We start from the raw sequence: 20824 nt of genomic DNA, 5'->3' as shown, positions 1-20824 counted from the left end.
AATTTAACAAGCGTTGAAAATTTCATTGAGTTTTGTTCATAAATAAAGATTTTGTCATATATTACATATTTGTTTAATTTCTAAAACTATGATTTATATCAAAATTTGAATAGGATCGCAGATAGCTACAACAATTTAGTCCATATTTATCCCTTAATATCATTTTTTAGTTAGATATGGAAATTCTCGACCCTTTACAAAAAATTTCAAGCCAATATCTCAATTACATTCAAAAATATGTTCATTTAAACCTGTGTCCTTTAATTTCATCTTTTTCATATTTTAGTATTAAGTATGACAGCACATATTTAAATCTTATATTTACCTATTTTCTATTTGTTTGCTTATCCTTATAATTGAAAGGTCCTATTATGCTTAAATTTTCAAAAATTTATAACTATTTTTTACCTAAATTTTTTCGACAGATCATTTCGTTCTGTTTCGTTTATGATCATGTAGGTAAAAATATACAGGTAATGATAATTTCGATTCATTCACTAATAAGAAATATCAATGACTGAATTACAGGTTATAGTAATATAGTCCTAAATGTTAATAGGTAGACAATTCGTAATTTTTTACTTTGGAATACCTGTATCGGAAATGACAAGAATTGGTATATAAGTAAACTTCTCAGATTTTAAGTACCATATTTAATAAATCTACAATGAAGATTACATTAAAGTACGAAGAGTTGTGTTCCGTTTTATGGAGTATATCTTCAAAAGGGCCAGAAAGAATTGAAGACATTTCAAATTATATAAAAACTACATATAGTAGAAAAGTAGACAAAACAGGCATATCAAAAATTGAAAACTTTTTAAAACTTTTTGATGTAAAAAGTAAGTCTGTGGATGGAAATCAAAAGAAATTTCGATTAAAATTTTGTAGTTGGATGGAAACTACTACGGAAATCTCAACTTACAACACATCAACAGGAGCGCCTTGCAAGTCATACGAAGACTTATGTTCAAGGTAAAAAAAAAGAGGGTCACACAAAAACTTTTTTCAATCTCAAATGAGGAAATTGCTGATACATTTAACGAAATGCTGAAAAAGGAAAACCAACCTATGGATGTCGTACATATTGCAACTATTCTTCCTAATGCATCACCAAAACGACTTAAGCGAATTGTGGAAAGTATACCAACTCCAACATCATAATCAAATTTTACTGAAGAGGAAGCAATAGCGCTTATGTTGGAACTGGGTCCCAGTCGAAATAAGTACCAAATATTAAGGAAAGCTCTGCATGAAAAAGGACACAATATATTACCATCATACAAGGCGATCCAGGAAAAAAAAACAAACTATCCTACTAAATCAACAAAAAATAATGAAGAATTGAAAGAACTGAGACCTGCGGAAAAACGCAGAATCCAAGAAGAATTTAAAGTTCAGATGGGATTAAACATCGACAAACCACTTTCAAGTTGCGGTAGTACAAATGACGGTAATACGGCGAGAAGGTTTATTCGTGATTTTGAAATTACTTCAAAAATAACTGGAATCGACAAGGAGTTGCTTCGAAGAGTTAAAACTATTTTAATGGCACTGAATAGTAAACATAAAATTAATGAAAATCGATTTGGGGAATACACATCTGAAATTTCTAAATTACTTGTATCTCTGTATCCATGGAGGGAACTAACACCAACAGTACACAAAGTATTGTGTCATGGTCAAATAATAATTGAATCGAATATTCTTCCACTTGGAGAGTTAACAGAAGAAGCCCAGGAAGCGAGGAATCGAGATTCTAAGCATGTTCAACTATTCAGCTCAAGAAAATGCTCCAGGCAATCACAGAATGAAGATATTTTTAATAGTTTACTTCTATCTTCTGATCCTGTTCTTTCAACTATGCGAAAAAGATGGATTTGTTATGAAACTCTATCATCTCAAAACAAGGAAGATTTAAAGGACTTATATTACCTTCTGGATATGTATACCGATATGACAGATTATTTTATAGAAAATAAGTAGTGTTAGGAATTAACTATATAAGTAGGTTGTAAGAATTAATTGTATTATGTTTAAGATAAACAGTTCAAATAAAAAAAGCTATTATACTAACTGATGATATTGTATTAAATTGTGTTTTATATTTCGTGTGGGGTGATTTAGGTGTTGTTGTGCGTGGCTCATAATAAAATTATAATTTTTTTTATTTTATATACAATATTATAATAAAATAATTAACTAAATAATTTTTAAAAATTGTCCAAATATTTTATTCAACACCAAATGTATGTTCTGTCATACATAATACTAAAATATGAAAAAGATGAAATTAAAGGACACAGGTTTAAATGAACATATTTTTGAATGTAATTGAGATATTGGCTTGAAATTTTTTGTAAAGGGTCGAGAATTTCCATATCTAACTAAAAAATGATATTAAGGGATAAATATGGACTAAATTGTTGTAGCTATCTGCGATCCTATTAAAATTTTGATATAAATCATAGTTTTAGAAATTAAACAAATATGTAATATATGACAAAAAAGGTCAAAGGGCATCCCGCAATTCCCAAATATAGGAATGAAAATCCCAAAAATGGGATTTTTTACTTTTTTGCCCATAGGGTCCACATTTCTTTCAGGGCTGGGAAAATACTTTTGGAGTAAATAGAAAACATATTGAGGTTTCCAAAACTGCTTTCAGTTTTCTGATCCCAGCTTTGGGATTTTAGAACATGTCGCCCAAAGTTGAAGTTTTGATAAAAAATAGGTCATATTTGGAAGGACGCAGTGGCAACATTTTCAAAAAATAGGACAAGTTTTTTACGCCAAAGCGTTCTGCGTAAAGATACCTTTTAGAAAACTATAAAATTGTTATATGCTCTTAATAAAAATTTTAGTTTATTAATAAAAGAGTTAAGACACATTTTTGGCAAAAAACGCCAAAAATCTAAAATTTTTTGAATTTTTAAATTAAAAAACGTATATTTTTGGATCTGTAAACGATATTGATCTGAATTTTTTTGTATATTATTGGAAATTTTGTTGTCTAACTAACAAGAAAAAATTGAGTCCATTTGGTCCAAAATTACGCCCGGTATTCAAAAAAAGGCGGACCAAGGTATGGTAAATTTTGTATCACTAAATTTTTAAATGCCTATAACTCGGATATTATAAGAGATAAGTAGTATGTCCAAGCATGTTTTTTCAAGATCTCGTCGAGCGCTTTCACAAAATATAAAAATCTTTGTATTTGGGTGAAAAACAAAAGAATGGCACGAGTTAAAAAATTTTACATGTCGTAGGTACCCTACTTTGAGCCGCCACAGCGCCGTCCCTGGGGCATCTGCAGGGTTCATCTTCAAAACTTAAACTCGAATACTCCTTGGCTACGCTCACGCCAAATTTTATCCCGATCGTATCAGCCGTTTAGAAATGCCAGATTTATTTCCAAAAAATTTCCATTCTGCCCCACTGTGGAGTATTGCATATGCCTCGCTCGAAGCGTTCTTTAAAGAGCTTTCATATTATACCTAATTAGCATAATATGAATTTCGTGTCAAGTGACCCAACTTTAAAAATCGATGTCTTCCGATTTGGATGAATTTTGTACCAAGGTTAGTACTATGGGATAGTAGGCCGGACACAAATATCCATCAAAAGAAAGTTTAGGCCATTGTCTTTGAAAGATTTGTGATTACTTAGTGGAGTGAAGGAATAGCTATCTGAACTCCTTTGGACAATTTTTGCTAGGACCAATGACCAAAATGTCCAACTTTGACCCCCTCTGACTCCGGCAGTTCTTGGCCTTTAGAGCTAAAAATTTGTATCCGGCTTACTATCCTCCGCTAAGTTCTGCAGTTCTTTACTGATAGAGCTGTGTCTGACCTACTATCCAATAGTACTAACCTTAGTGCAAATTTCGTAAAAATCGATTTTTTAAGTTGGGTCACTTGACATGAAATTCCCAATATGTATTTATATTTGGATAAAATTTGTATATAAAATTACAAAATTCTCTAAAAAGAGACGTCTGTATCCGTTGATCCAGCTCATCTATAATTTACGCAAAAAAACATTTTTTTGGAAAACGTATTTTTAGATTCAATTAGACTTTTATTTTCGTTGGGAACATCTGCAGTTTTATTTCGGACCACCCTAATGTATGTAGTTAAATGCCATCAACATCCATAACCACATTATATTTACATTTACAATATAAGTATATATGTATATGAATAAACAGAGATACATATGTATGTGTACATTAGGGTGACAATGAAATTAACTTATGACGATTTTTTTTTTCCAATTTAAACTATATTCGAACAGATTGTTGGTACCTTGAAGTCTAAAACTCACATGTGGCACAATATATTGAAAAAGTCAAACTTGATTTTTCATTGCCACCCTAGTGTACATATACATAAATATACATATATACATTTGAACGCGCACACACACTTACATGATATTAATTAAAATTCCAATACCAGAAATGGTCATCATAGTATTTGCATCCAAATCATAGTCGTTCGAATAAATGCGCTGTATCGCCACTAAAACCAAAGTTGCGGTCAGTATCCAAATGCCCAAAATCGATACAATTGCGCCCATGACCTCTGTAAATGAAACAATTTCAATTAAACCGATTTACCATTTATTTATTCAAATCATTTTGATTATATAACATAACATTAAAACTGTCCTGAAAAAAAAAGTATTTACCACTCCAAATATGATTAGATCATCTGTGAATGTAAACATCTGAATAATTTTAAAACTCTTGCCTTTTGAGCAGGTTTAACTCATGTATTTATACTAATAAAATTTTTAATAAATTACACTTAATATATACTTATACGAATAAAGGTATGATGACCCAGCTGTTCGGCCGGACAGTCCCGAACTAGCTATTAAAGGTACCACATGTCACCGTGACTACTTCGTCACTCCATAGATTACGAAGAGACAGTCGGTAAGCTTGAACCTTTTTTCTTAAGTTTATTTATTGAGTGCCCAATCTCTAGACTACTTGGGAACAGTAAAGTGACGACTGTCTCCGTTCTCGCTTACAAAGGTGACACCAACATTTTCACTCGTTTACAAAGAGTACATTCATTATGAAAGGTGATATAGAACCGATCACGTGGTTATACGTTATTGAAAATGACTGTCAAAATTCTGCTGTTTGAAACTATGTATTGTTTTTTAATTTATTTATTAACTTATCGCTATATTGCTAAGGCCCATTATTATAACTTGCCAATAACTAAAGTTAGGAAGTTATCGTACAGATAATGTGTTTTTCGTTATTACAAGTCAACGTTAGATAAAAGTGTCCGATAGGCTAACGGGAAGATCACGTTACTTTTAACTTTTAACGGAAGCTTTAATCATTTTTTTTAAAATATTAATAAAAAATAAATTTAATGTCATTTTTCATATGAAAAATATTATTAACGGCCAAAAGTATGCTACGGTTTTTGTATATTAAAAATTATGTTGTAATAATGAAAATATTTAAAGTTCACTTTATTCCTCACTTTAATTAAAGTTACCTTTTATTATTACGAACATTAAAGGCAAGTTGTAATAATGGCCCTAATTCCAACAAAAATCTTATACTAATTAAGTTTGTTTTTATGTAATTGAGGTTTGTTCGATTTATGTGTCAATAAATGCAATATTTGTGGTTATACCAATGCATTTTGTGAAATAATGTTTGGTAAAAGAGGTCAGTTGGGTGTTTCTTTTTAACTCATCCCTCAAGAAATTTGCTATTTGTCATTGAATGCGTAATTGCATAATTTTAAATATGACGTTAATAACTTTTACATTTATGTTTATATCAAATAAATTCTATATGATTCCTTTTAAATTATTTCTCTATTTATAACTCAATTAACATTTCGATATCGATATACAAAATCTACGCATTTAAATTTAAAATAATTTTATCTAAGAACTAGCGGTAAAATTATTTCATTTTCACAAATAAAGAACATTTGATAAGAAAATATTAATTCCACTTTCTAAAATGTGCGATAACAACGATTTATAAGGCATTATATAAAGATTTAAAAATCTTAACTTTTTCTTTCTTTTTCATTTTACTCATTAATCTCATTTCTGTTCTAAAGGGCCAATATAATACTTGGTTTTATTTTAAGTTTTGCTAATGAATTAAAATTTGTTTATTAGATTACAGAGTGAGACAAAATAAGCGAAAATTGAAATACCTGGAGAGTGATATTATTTTTCTGAAAGGTGGATCCGAGTAGAACAAGAGTATGTTTTTGAAATTTGCCAAACAAATCCAAAATCTTGAGTTACGGATAAAAAACTTTTTTTTTTTTCGTACCTTTAAGCACTTATAAGTCAGTAACTTAGATGCATCTCAACCGATTTTAAGGTTCTCCACGGATTTAGAAAGCAGAAGCCTTTATAATGACATATATGATGTTTAAGTAACCTGGTGTGATATGTGTGAATTTCATCAGCAAAAGTATTTTTGATTTTAGTTTTGTACCGTTGTTCAAGATTGGAGATGTTTTTTGGAAGTATTTTATACAGGAACCGCACTACTTATTTATTGATAAGAAACCCATGTCATGAGTAAAACGCAACTTTGGTTTTAAAAATCACGACGTTATTGATAATTTTCTTAATACAAAATTGTTCAAAAACTGATATTCTGAAGGATGCTTCATATGGGGAATAGAGTTAAATATGGGCCGATCGTCAAACAATTTGGTGGAAGGATTTAGATTTACATGAAAGTTATTTATGCTGAATTTCATCTTGATATTAATTTAATTAAGAGAATTATGGAATTAAAGTCATTTTCTGAATGCGGATTTGTATGGGAACTATGGAGTATAAATGAGTTTGCTGTAATCTGATTCCTTAGACAATACGGACTTATTTGACTTAGTCTCCACACAAACCCCCCTTCAGGAATTACTTGAATTCCACAATTCTCCTTTTAATATTAATACACAGAGAAAACAGATTCGTTGTTACGACCAAATTTGTTGCCAATCGAATTTGGTCGGTTATAAGAACTGTTATGAAATTCGATTGGCATAACCGATATTATCGGTTGACACAACTTCAATTATGAGTGAAGACAATTTGTTTTTTGGTTCAAATAAAATTCAAATTAATTTTTTTGTTTAAAATTTATTTTATTGAACGCCAAAAAGTATACTAGAAAAAGGGTACATGAAAAATACAAACGTAATTTTAGGAAATATATTTCCTAAATTCAGAATAAAAATAAAAATACATACATATGTATCTCCTAATGTAGACATATGTAAGTATATGCCGTATGATGTACTGGAGGACAAATCATCGAAGATTTGAAATTGGTAATCATTTTGATGCGTACAGGTTCAAAGAAACTTGATATATAAAAACTGAAGTAGTATAAATGTATCTTCATATGTAAGTTATGCATTTGCAAATCCTCGTAATGGCATTGAATTGCGGTCCTTTTTCTAAAGAAACAATTGTCAAAAGTTAAGTTAAGATGTTGTTTCGGAATGGAACATAGCATTTTTCTTACCTTCGCGGCTTTTAAAATGTTTATTTGCAGAAGCGTGTGAACGTTAGACCTTTTCAAAATATTTGGCAATTAGGGATGCAAAAATAAGTGCGGGCGGCCTCTTATTTTCCGCATTATATTATAATTCGTGCAATATCTTGTTTTATTTTGATTGTTTTAATATTTTGCTTTGAAACTATTTAAATATTATTAAAAATGTCAAATAAAATCAACAAAAATTTCGGTTGTGAGTTCCGAATATAATTTTATAATATCTCTACCAAAATGTTCCATTGTATTTACCAAATTTAGGATTGTAAACATCAAATCATAGTTTTAAAATTCGGTTGTCTCTGCCAATATTTTCAAATAAAATTTTTCAACAACACATTGATTATGTTAACTAAATAAACTTTGGTTCGAATAGTAATTCAATCACATTTATAATTTAATTGTTATAAATACAGAAAAACTATTGTATTCAGCAAATTTTTTTAATTGCAACAAAATAACACTTAGGATTACAAATAAATAATTGCTGTAACTGATTTCCAACCAAACTGTTTTCTGTGTGTATCACGATGAAATTCAGCATAAATAACTTTTATATAAACATAATTCCTTCCACCAAATTTTTCGAGGATCGGTCCATATTTAACACTATCCCCCATATAAATCAATTATTGAACAATTTTGTATTAAGAAAAATAAATAACTTTGTCAATTGCTAACGGTTTTTTAAAAACACAGTTGTGTTTTACTAATGAATAGACAAGTGTTTCTAATCAAAATACTTCCAAAAAACACCTCCAAACTTTGACAACGGTGCAAAACTAAAATCAAAAATATGTTTGCTGATGAAATTCACACATATCTCTCCAGATTACTTAAACATCATATATGTCGTTATAAAGGCCTCAGCTGCTGCTTTCTAAATCCGTGGAGAAACTTAAATTCGGTTGAGATGCCGAATTTAAGTTTCTCCACGGATTTATGACTTATAAGTGCTTAAAGGTACGAAAATCCGGTTTTTTACCCGTAATTCAAGATTTTGTAGGTGTTTGGCAAATTTTTAAAACATATTCTTGTGCTACTCGGATCCACCTTTCAGAAAAATAGTATCACTTCCCAGGTACTTATTTTTGTCGGATAGTGTTAAATGTTATAAAAAACCGAACAAGAACTGCAAACTCACCACAAGGAAAAAAATACTCTGGAGCCCTAGTATTTTAACTCATTACTTTTCAATCTAAGTTTTTGCTGAGATGTTATTCAAAATGAACTGAATATTAACGCGAATAACGAATAATAACACTAGTTTATATATTTTTAAAAGTGCTATGTCCAATAGTTAATTAACAAATTTTAATTTTTTCCTATACGTCAACATTTTAAGATTAAGAGAAATAATTTTGCATTTTCCTTTAGTGATGTTGACCAAATATTTGAAAATGAGTGCTGATTTTTGGGCGAATGTGCCTTTTTTGAGAACCTAACAATCAGCTTAAAAAAATTAAAAATATAAATTTTAGGACAGATACAGAAAGGTTTAAAAAATTGAGAAAAAAATCGAAAATATTCTTCACAGTTTATTATAGAATTATTAACTTACGGATTTGAATATAATCCTCATAATTCATTTTTTACATTCTTATGAGTATGAGGGATAAACCAAACATCTTTTCATCAAAATTTAAGATTAATTCAGCTGAATTTTCAATGTTTTTGTGACAATAAAATCATTGTTAGATTGTTGTGAGTAAGACAAATATAATTTCTTAAAAAAACAACTAAAACTCTACATATTCAGTTTTTTTTGCTCCTAATTTAACCCTTTTCTGCATATTCTTTCTTAATGAATAATTCAAAAATTTTACAACCTAGACTTTTTCCAATATTTTTGTGAACTTAGACGTCATAAATAAAGAAATCCATATAAGTTTTATATCATGAGCAAAATCGTTGTAAACTAGTGTAAATAAATGTTTTTAATTTTAATTATTTTACATGTCATATTTCAAATATGTGTATAAGCTTATTGCATAAAATAAGTGTCTTTTAAAGATGTTTACCTACCAAATCGTTTATATCCAAATGACATTTTTGCATCCGGTGGTTTGCTGCCCAACCAAATGGCTACTAGACCAATAACGAAACTAATACAATCTGATGCTAAATGTGCGGCATCCGTCATGATGGCTAAGCTTCCGGCTAAATAACCACCCAGGAATTCAACAACCTGTATGTAAAATAGAATGCAAACGAAAGGAAACATAAGTTAAGAGAGAAATAATGTTTCATTGTTTACACATACAGTTAATCACAAAAATAAGTATACAGAAATACTAACGATTGGTTTTATTTAAAAAAACATATTATTTTCTCAAAAAACAAGAAAGTAACACATTTATTTATTAAAAACAATTATGATAATTATTATTCACTACTTTTTTTCTTCATATTTTGGTTCTTTGAGTTCTCATTTAAGCTAAAGTTAATAAGGTGCAAAATTTACGTCACAAAAGTAAGTATACAGATCATTTCAGTATATATTTGGTTTAATGATATTAACAAAATTTATGAAAATTTTACTTGTATTAATATAATTACTTTTTAATAAAATATTTTTTAAACAATAACTTGGAAAAAATCTACTTTTAGTTCCGAAATCTTGAAATTTGGGCCGATTGGCTCCGGAATTAATTAGTAGAACAGTTTTTTCTTATTTCTACGATTTTTTTTCCACTTTAGACCCCGGATTGTGGATCTGGTGGTCGTTGAACCCTCCAAATGATGCATTGGAAATAGAATTTTTAACTTTTGAAAAGAGTTGTTATTTCGAAATTAATGTTATATGCATGGATTTGGCCATTTTGAACACAGTACGTTCTTAAAAACCCGAAATTTAACTCCGATTTCTTAAGACTTACAACATAAACTTTAAAATTTGGATAATTCTATATATTTTCTTTAATTTAAACAGGTTTTCCAAATACTCCGATTTCCAAAGCATACAATAATGCTACCAATCATATCTTGATATACTCGATACAATAACCATGTTTTATGGATCGGACATTTTATTTGTTCTAGCAACAAATTAAGATGTATCCGTGTTCAAAATTGTTCAATTCGTATTCATACCACCAATTGAGCCTGATTTAATATAAAAATCTTACTATTTTGGACAATAATCAATTTCAGAACCGATATGTAGTGTAAGTTATTGACATGGTCACCATTTGACGATTATTGGTAGTATTTAGGAGTGTGTAATGGATGATTGGAACCAAAAAACTTGTTTTAATTAATGGATACTAGTGCAAATATTATTAATATCGCATTTTAAGACATAAATTTTAGGAAATCGCCGTTAAATATCGAATATGTACGCTATACTATGTTAAAAACGGCAATGTTCCGCAATGGATTGTAATTATTGTAAAGAAACAATTAATTTAAAAGTTAAAATATCGTCTTCCAATGCATCATAATGAACAAACGAGGGATATTATTGAATACCCGATCCAAAACTCCGGGGGTTTAATGTTCTTAAATAGGAAAAAATGCTCCTATAAATAATATTCAGATCAATTACCAAAAATTTCAATTTTTCGGAACAAAAAGTGAATTTTTTCCATGTTATAGTGTACAGAATATTTTATTATAAAATAATTACATTCAAACAGGTAAAATTTTCATGAATTTTGTTAATATCATTAAGCCAAATACATATTGAAATTATCTGTATACTTACTTTTGTGGCGTAAATTTTGTACCTATTTAACTACACCTTAAATGAGAACTCAAGTAACCAAAATAACCCGGAAAAAAGTAGTGAATAATAATTATCATAATTGTTTTTAATAAATAAATATGTTACTTTTTTGATTTTTGAAAAAATAATATCCTTTTTTAAATAAAACCAATTGTCAGTATTTCTGTATACTTATTTTTGAGATTAACTGTACGTATATATGTATGTACATTTTTAAGTATGTATGTATAAAAAGAAATGAAAAATAAAATACATAAGAGTGATAGCGATTTTTTACTGTGTAGAATATTATAAACCCTCCTTGATCATATTTTTATTTGAACTAAAATATGTATGTATGTATGTATCATCCATTTACTGCAAAACTGGCATTACTCAAAATTTGTTTCTTTTGATATGTGTACTGAAAATTATGCGCCACATACAAAAATGTCTAGTATTTTCTATATTTTATTTAAAGTTAAATGAGAGCGACGTTTTGGCCCCTGATTTTTTAAATTTCATAATTTTTTAAAAATTTATTTAAGAAATAGGTGTCATAAAATATTAGAAATATAAGGAAGGACAAAGCTAAATCGGCTTCTTATCTATAACACTTCAGAATATACATATTTACATTTGTTATAGGAACACAGGAACACCCAACAGTTCGGTCAGACAGCCCCGAACTACCTATTTAACCTACCACTTAGGATTACCCCTATCCACCGGCTGACCAGGTGACTAGCTTTCTTAACATGTGCTTGTCCAACGATGCAGTAAAATGTCACCCCATAGATTATGAAGAGACAGACAAAAAGCTTAAGTTTGTTTTTTAAATGTTCACTCTCTCGCTTACAAAGGGGACACTAAAGTGACGATTATCTTCACCCTCGTTTACAAAGAGAACTTCCGTGACGAAAGACGAATTAGAGCCAACCAGGTGGATAGACGTTAGTGGAAAAAACTGTTTTTTTCGGATGCATTGAATCTTTATCGAACTGCTGGGAAAGTCAGACATATCAATACAAATGAATATTAGAGTGGCCCCCTGTGTATGGAGCTTTTTGTGCTCTACTGATGGTAAAGTTTATTTCATTCTAAGATACCATTTTTGAAAATTTTTGTACCGGGGCCAATATTTACCGAGCTGGGTCGAAGAATAAAAGGATAATTTTTCTATTTTTTTATATTACACGCAAGGGAATGATATGGTAATTTAGGTATCTTTAGATTAGTTCAGATTTAAAAACGGTTCATAATCCGGAGCAGTTCCCTGCCTCCAGGATTGTGACACTTTAATATTGGATATGCCATAACTATTATATGTTAAAAAAAAACAATTGCATTAGGTACTGCTGCTGTTGATCTACATTAACAATTGAACTACAAGCAAATGCTGAAGTGATAGTACTTACCATAAATATGCAACACAGAGCAATGGCCCAGAGGATTTTTGATTTAGCATTCTTCGTTGAATTAGTCTTGAGGTTGGAAGCAAATCCTTTTTGTTGACACAAGCAAACGCATTCAAAATCATACTGTTGCTGCTGTAGAAAAAAAAATTATTTTTATAAAATCATACAAAATCTAAATAAAATATTAATATTGTACATAAATAATAACTACATTTAGTACTAATTTTCTAGCTAGAATTATCATCAATTGAATAGGAATTGCTTTTCACAACACTGCACTATGGTTCAGACGATCACTTTCTTTGGTCAAAATTATTTTTTTTTTTGATGTCGCATTTTAACAAATTTTTCAATGAAGTATTGTAGGCCATACTTTGGAGCTATAGAAAATGAATTTTGTGTTCATCAACATTAAATTACTCTTTAATAACAAGCCACTAAGGTTGCTTCTTTAATAAAAAAAAAAAATAAAATGTAATTCCGAATACAGATTTTTCAGATTCTTTTTTCAATTTAAGCGAAAAAACAAATTAAAAAATTAATCTTGGATATGAAAGATAACAGGAAGTACTTTAATAATTAACGTAAAAAGCTGACCCAAATAGAATGTGAGGGTACGTAAAACATAGATGTATGGTATAACTTCATATAAGCTTTTAAAAAAAGTCCGACCTCTTCCTTGTATGAAACTTTAAGAATCTGTTTGTCGGAAATAGTAGGATTTTATTTCAACTGACATTTTTTTTTTGCAAAATTCTGTGATTTTTGGGCAAACTGACTTTTTGTTATTAAGGGGTATTTTCTTTAAATACTCCAAAATTTAGCAAATATTGTTAAATATTGGAGAATAAAAATTTTAAGTTGAATAGTAATTTATAACTATAATATTGCTCAATTTAATTAAAAACTCAAATTTATGTTTTCGATAAATTTGAAATATATCTAATATCCCATTCATTCGATCGAAACCAATTCTAAATTAAGTAATTTCCCATACATTTTATTAATTGGAAATCAAGTAATTTTGCTTAATTTCATTGAAATTAACTTGAAATCCCAATGAACCACCCAGTCTTAGTATAAAAAGTACCAAAACAAAAAAAAATAATAAAAATTTTAAAACCAGATATAAACAATAAATATAATTTAAATAAGTATAATTTTACGGAAAAGGACGGATTTTGCTTACAAGCCAAATCCGATTAAGTGTTAAAAACACCGGTCTGAACAGGTAAGATTTCATTTATAATTTCGAACCCAAATTACTTAATTTCGACTCAGTCTGAATGGGCTATAAAGGTTTAAGATAATTACTCCATATTTTAAATTTCTGTAAAAACTTAAATTTCTTAACTATGTAATGTTAGCATATTTTTCTGTCATTACACTTAAATTTTAAGCAAAATAGATCTAGAACACCATAAAAATATTTTGTGTATATGGACACATTTTAGGTCTGGCCAAAAGTCGACGAAAATTTTTATAAACGAAATAACAACTTTTCTATAAATTAATGAAAAAATATAGTAATGGAAGGTACCTGTGCACTTGTGCAATGTACATTAAGTGCTCAAAAAAAAAAACGAAGTTGCGAATTTTGCCCGACCCCCAAAAAAGTTTTATTTTTTCAACGGCCGTTTCAAATCTCCAATATCAGTTTTTCTGAATATTTGTTAAACAAATTTCAAAAATTTTAGGAGATCTCATGATGATTTATGGTCAATAGAAAAGGCTATTAATAGTAAAAAATAGATCAATAATTCTTATAGAATTTTTTGTTTTATTTCTGTTATTCCTTTGATTATATAGAACATTATTCAAATAGATAGTGTTTTTCGAATTTTTGAACTTTGGTGTTAAATTGTTCCCATGTGCCATAAAGAGTTAATCTACCTTTTTTACTCTATTTTAAATGTCGGACAATATACGATAAATTCCAGTCATTTTTGGTAAAGATGGCCTACTAATAAATATTATTTCGATAATTTGACCTTTGAACTCCACAGTTTATGGGTTAAGAATGTCCGATTTTAATAAAACTTCGGATATATATTTTGTATTATCTAGACTATAATACTCTGATAATACTTTATTTCAATTTTGCAACAGTAAAGAATTAATACGTATTCTCTAAAATATTACAAAAAAATGCGATTTTCTTGAAATCCGCCGAGTTCAAATTGCAGGCACAGCTAAACTGTTGCGCCACCTGTTAACGTTATCCAATCAGCCTAATTTTTTGTATGACATAGTTTTACAACCCATAGAACAATTCTAGAGGGGGGACGGCCTGTCAGACAACAATTTTTTCCTTCATACAAGCTTGAATCACTCGAATGTACATACATACTCATCAACATACCCAGCAGTTCGGTCGGACAGTCCCGAACTTCCTATTTAACCTACCACATAGGATTGCACCTAGCCATCAACTGTCCATGTGACTAGCTATTTTAACATGTGCTTGTCCTACGAGGAAGTCAATCGTCACCCCATACGTTACGAAGAGGCAGACAAGACAAGAAGTCTATTTTTTTTTTTAATTTTTAATGCACTCATAAAGATTTGCGGCCATTTCTATTTATTTTTTTTTTTGCAGTATGCAAAATTAGAAATTATTTTCATTAATATTAGACGCAAACCAAAATTTAGGATTTTTGGAAAGAAATTTATTAAAATTAGATTAAAAAAATATATTTTAGTTTAATAAAGGTGGTTGCGTAAATAAATTGTTTTGGTATTAAAAAAAAAAAAAAAAAAAACAAATTACGAATTAATTTACCATTTTAATTGGTGCAAAATTCCATTTCTCTCTTTTCTTTTGAAGATAATCACAATATTACTTTAAACAAAGTTTTTTACATTTTAGAAATTTGTTATATCGAGTACAAAATTTATTTATTCATTCGTATTGGAAAAAAATTAAAAATTTTTAATTGGGTGTTATTTCAGTATTCACCTGTAAGCTACTTATTATGAAAACCCATCTACATAAATATTTTTAGATACGTATTTAATAAATTATACATCCATGGAGCTAACTTTGATCGAGTCCATAACGATATGACAGCTATTATTAATTATGCACTGATCCAAAAATAATTTCAAAATAATTCCTATATAGACAAAATGCATTCATGTAAATTTTTATAGCGATATCTGCCTTTGTCAATGATATATGTCGAAGTTATTTTTATATATGGGCAATCTTGTGTCAAGTGGCCCAACTTTTAAAATCGATGTCGTCCGATGACCGTTAAACAATTTCCTTTAAGATGCAAGGAGCTTATGTAAAAAAAAATAAAAAAATACTTTTTGAATTAAAATATTTTTCTAAAGATATTCCACTCGCATCCGACTAAGTAATCACAAAGCTCTTGAAGGAAATGGTCTAAGCTTTCTTTTGAGCAAAAAAAATGTGCGTTTATAGACAAATATAAGTCGGTAGTATGATTTGTGTTCACATTATATACACATCTGCAAAATTTTGTGCTGCTACCGATATTTTTGACGAAGTTATTTACGATAAAAACATTTCCGAGAATATGTATCTTTGTATTGGGGACTATGGGGAATTTTGGATTGATTGTTTTAGAAATAACGTGTGCCATAATTCATCGAATTATCTACTCGAGAATTAGGAAAAAACCTAATTTTTTTCGAGGTAGTCTGAAATTTTTACTCATTTTCAATACCAAACTGCTTAGGACAATAATGAATATTTTCTGTGAATTTGGTTGATTTCCTTTGCTTAGTTTTAACGTGAGCGTGTTTTAGGCAGATAGACAGAGCTAAATCGACTCAGAATTTTATATGGACCCGGAATATACATATATACTTTGTTGGGTCTCAGATTAATCTTTGGTGTTACACACGAAGTGACAGACATATGATGGTTATGGAAGGCTTTTTAAGCCTTCCTTTTTAAGCCTTTAGAGATTGTACACATTCATTTCCCGTTGGTCTCATTCGGGAGAGATTCGGTGAGCCGTGATCGAATAAGCATTCGTATTGCAAACACATTTCGTTATCGAAATTAATTTAAACTACTAGATTAGTGCTGTAATATTCTACTACTTTTGATTACTCAATACTACTCAATACTTTTCGTTTGGGTACTCAATACTACTCGATACTTTTAACGGTTTTATTTTAAATTAAAAACGAGAAATTTTTCCTTTTTTTTAAGAAAAGTTAGACCAGACATCAATAAATATTTGTAACTTTTTAACTATTATTGCAGTTTTTAAATTATTTTTAGATTGATTTGATATTGCTAAGAGTTGCATTTCTAATAATGATATGATCTGTATTAGTTGTAGAGCTGTATTTTTTCACATCATAGCCGTTAAATTTAAATAAGTTAAATCCATATACAAGTTTGAAAGTATTGAGTAACTACTTTTTAGTATTGAGTACCCAAAAAATAGGGCAAATACTCGATACTCGATACCCACTACTCAATACTTTAACAGCACTATACTAGATTTCTTGTTCGATATCGAATGCCATCATGGAATATTACGATATATTTTACTTGGTCACGTAAGCGGTAAATCGGCCCCTATTCATTATGAAATTTTCCAGATTTGAAAATGTATTGCCAAACTTGGTAAAAACAACCAAAATATGTTTTTGGACGGAATAAGGATACTGGGCTTTCAAAAATGTTTATTCCATATTGTATTCACAGAAGTATTTTAATTGACATTTAAAGTTTCTCCTATATATTTTAGCGATTTATTTCTACATCCAACTGGCAGCCCTGCATACTATAACAATAAATTAAATTCTCTTAAATTTCTCTTTTTAGTAAGTATAGGTATAGAAATCTCTTAGTTATTTGTAGAGGAAGAAGAATAAACCTGTTCGGCAAATCTATATTACAGATTTTTTGTTTTGTTTACTTTTCTTAAAGAAAATGTTTTTCTTGCTTTTGTTGCTATTGATTGGTAAAATGAGTGATAATCTTAAATAAATAAAGCATTTTCCGGATTTTGTTTATCGAACGAAAAGTAGGTACCCGTACGAACTTGTATCTGATAAATATTTTTAGATACTGCAACTAATAAAACTAAATAATTTCATCACAAGTTTCTTTCCAACTGCAGTGTAAAAATTTTAATGCATTTTATTTTAAAGATAAAAATAGAAAAAAATATATAAAATAAAATAGAAAAAACAAAAACTATACTTACTTTATGGGCGAAGTTATTTCTTCTCTCTTCATTGTTGTTATTATTATAATTTTGTTGTAGCAATGGAATTTCCATTGTAAATTCGTCAGCAGCAGTAGCAGCGGAATCCAAAGGTGTCATTAAATTGTTAGTGTTTGTGAAAATTATTTTACCGGTAGTTGATGGCGTATTATTATTGTCGTTGCTGTCGATGTTGTTGTTGGTGTAAATAGTTTGTTTTTTATTGTCAATTATATTGTTGTTGTTGTTGTTGTACTGAATGAGATCTTCAACGTGATTATCATTGACTAATAATAAATCGCTGTGATCGTGACTATAATGATTATCCACAACAACATCATCATCATCGTCATCAGTGTCATAGAATATTTTCTGAAGATGATGTTTGTGTTGATGCCCTGAATTCTCGTGTCTTAATTGATCATGATCGGTTGAATGATGGTGATGATGATGTTGATGGTGGTGGCCGCCCTTCCTGTTAAAGAGGCCAAAATTTTCCTCATCGTCTGTAAGCGGTGATACTGTAGTAATTGTGCTGCTGGCGTTTGTCGTTGTTGAATCATCATTATGATTGTGGAAATCACTATTTTTCAAAATGTGATACTTTGACATGTTGCGTGCGTGTGTTGTTGTTGTAGCTGTAGTGTAGTTGCATGTAGATACAAGTGTTACTGTTATACTGTGTGAATGTAGTAATTTATGTGTTGTTGTTGTTATTGTTCTATTGTTGCTGTTGTTTTAGGACAGATAATTTCATTTTTTTGTGTTTATTAATTTATTTTAATTATTTAACGGGTTAAAAAAAACTACAATTTATTTGTACTTTTCTCATTATACTTAATATATTTAGTTTGTTATTGTTGTTATTATAATAATAATAATTTCAATTTTATTTTTTATTGTTTGCCATTCATGCATTCGGAATTTCGATAAACATTTATTTTGTTTTTGTTTGTTTTTTCGTTAATACAATAACACTATGTATAACAACAATGGATCTGTACGCGATAGTTATTTTAATCAGAACTTTAATTAGTGAATTTATGAAATATTATTTATGATGTAGTTAAAGAGTTGTTATTAATATTTATAAAATAATTAAATACTAGATTAAACTCTCTTATTTAAAATAACTAGTGAATTTATTTCAAAATTATTTTAATCAAATAATAACATTTTTGCACAATGATATGTACAAACTCAAAAACTAATTTCCCGCTGTTCTACCATTTCAAAAAGTGTAATATTAGACACATATGTACATATATACATACATAGATTAATGAGAATTGGCATAGCGATTTCTATTAAGGTTCTAAATAAGGTGCTAAGCGATAGATAATTTTTTTTAATTTATAAAATTTTTCAAATTAATTAAATGAATTTTATCGAAGAAATTAAAGTCAATATGTATGACGATACAATTTGTTATTAGTTTTTATTAGTAGTATGATTAAAATCTTAATAATTACACATACATTTACATACATACATACATATGTACTATATTATAGTACATATTATAAAGATTAAAATTCACGTTTAAACGTAAAAGCATTTCTGTGGTCACACGGAAAAAACACATAAGTTGTTTTTTATTAACTTTTCATGATAATATTTAAGTTTTAGTTGTTAATGAAAAACAAAGTACAGAGGTATATTTTATTTACAAAATGCGATATTTTTTAAGCACTGGACAGATTAAAAAAATATTAATATTTAAATTCTTAATCGATATAAAATTTATCCAAAGTATATAAATAATAAAAATTTCAATATTTAAAATCTCTATGAGATTCTTTTTTTTTGGAAAAATTTAAGAAAATACAGCAAGTTTTGTGCACTCTTATTATTTTTTCTCACACTATAATGCATATTTGAATTACATTCATACATACATACATGTGCACATAAGTAAACTATGTTGTAGTTTGCAACTCAATGTTTAGTTGATTAAAATTTATGACGTTTTCAATTAACACCTTATCATTGATACTAATCAAAGTACATAAGTATTTACTATGTTTATGTATTTGTATGTATATAATTCTATTTACTTTTCAATGTGTTTTTATGCTTATGAGTTAATTATTTATTCACTTTGTAGTTGTTATGTTGTGGTTGATATCTTTTTGCTTTATGCAATTATTTATAAATTCAATTAATTACTATTTTTATTTTTGTTTAATTAATTCTACTTTATTTGTGTTATTTTTAATTATTTATTATTTGTACACATTTGGTCACACGATTACGCGATCACACCTTAACGCTTCGACATTTTAGACTGAATGAATGAAAATAAATCCTAAATGAAAAAAGTACATATTTCAAATTGCTTTCTTTCTAAACAACGATCGCCTGTCAGCAGAGCTGCCAGATTATATTTTGCAAGAAAACCGTTAAGGGAGAAAATTTTGTTTAATTATTTTTTTATTTATCGTTTTATGCAAAATTTAATATACATTTCATTTCAATAGCTGATTTTTTTGTTCATGAAAATTTGATAAATTTGTAGGCATTAATAAGATATATACATATCGTCGCCTGAAATGCAAAAGGGCCTAACAACACTTTTCAAAATTTTACAGGAGAGACAAAAAAACTAAATAAAATTAAAACTATTGTTGATAAAAAATTCCTCTTTCTTCCATGTATTATATACTAACATCAATAAAAATGTTTAAATATAAATAAGACTACAGGTTGGTACGCCTTTTTGCATTTCAGGTGACGATAATTTTTTTTGTATTTTTGAACACTCACGATCATTTAAATAAAAGTTTCGATTATACCGAAATTTTCGCCGACTTTTTTTTTTAATTTATTTATATGGCAGCACTACATACAACAACGATTATTTACTAAAGAGTACCTTATCCAAAACTCTCTTTGATCAAACAATATAATGCTCTCGTTGGGTATTGGGTGATAA

General features: G+C 28.7%; 1 protein-coding gene across 1 annotated transcript in view; it reads right to left on the bottom strand.

Annotated features, from left to right (window-relative positions):
• Positions 1 to 20046, bottom strand: part of LOC119615955 (zinc transporter 8) — a 34806-nt gene extending 14760 nt beyond the window's left edge. Inside the window, exons 1-5 of the mRNA XM_037972015.1 lie at positions 19990 to 20046; positions 17890 to 18619; positions 12692 to 12823; positions 9593 to 9755; positions 4433 to 4586 (exon numbers count right to left, since the gene is read on the bottom strand). Of these exons, the coding sequence (XP_037827943.1) occupies positions 4433 to 4586; positions 9593 to 9755; positions 12692 to 12823; positions 17890 to 18501 (1061 nt within the window). The 5' untranslated portion in view covers positions 18502 to 18619; positions 19990 to 20046. The remainder of the gene's footprint in view (positions 1 to 4432; positions 4587 to 9592; positions 9756 to 12691; positions 12824 to 17889; positions 18620 to 19989) is intronic.
• Positions 20047 to 20824: the final 778 nt, after the last annotated feature.

Source organism: Lucilia sericata, unplaced genomic scaffold (assembly GCF_015586225.1).
Source record: "Lucilia sericata isolate MDLA Ls3-8-SP2 unplaced genomic scaffold, ASM1558622v1 Contig000002F_arrow, whole genome shotgun sequence".
In the NCBI taxonomy this organism is placed as follows: Eukaryota; Metazoa; Arthropoda; class Insecta; order Diptera; family Calliphoridae; genus Lucilia; species Lucilia sericata.
This window is presented reverse-complemented; position numbering and strand designations above follow the sequence as displayed.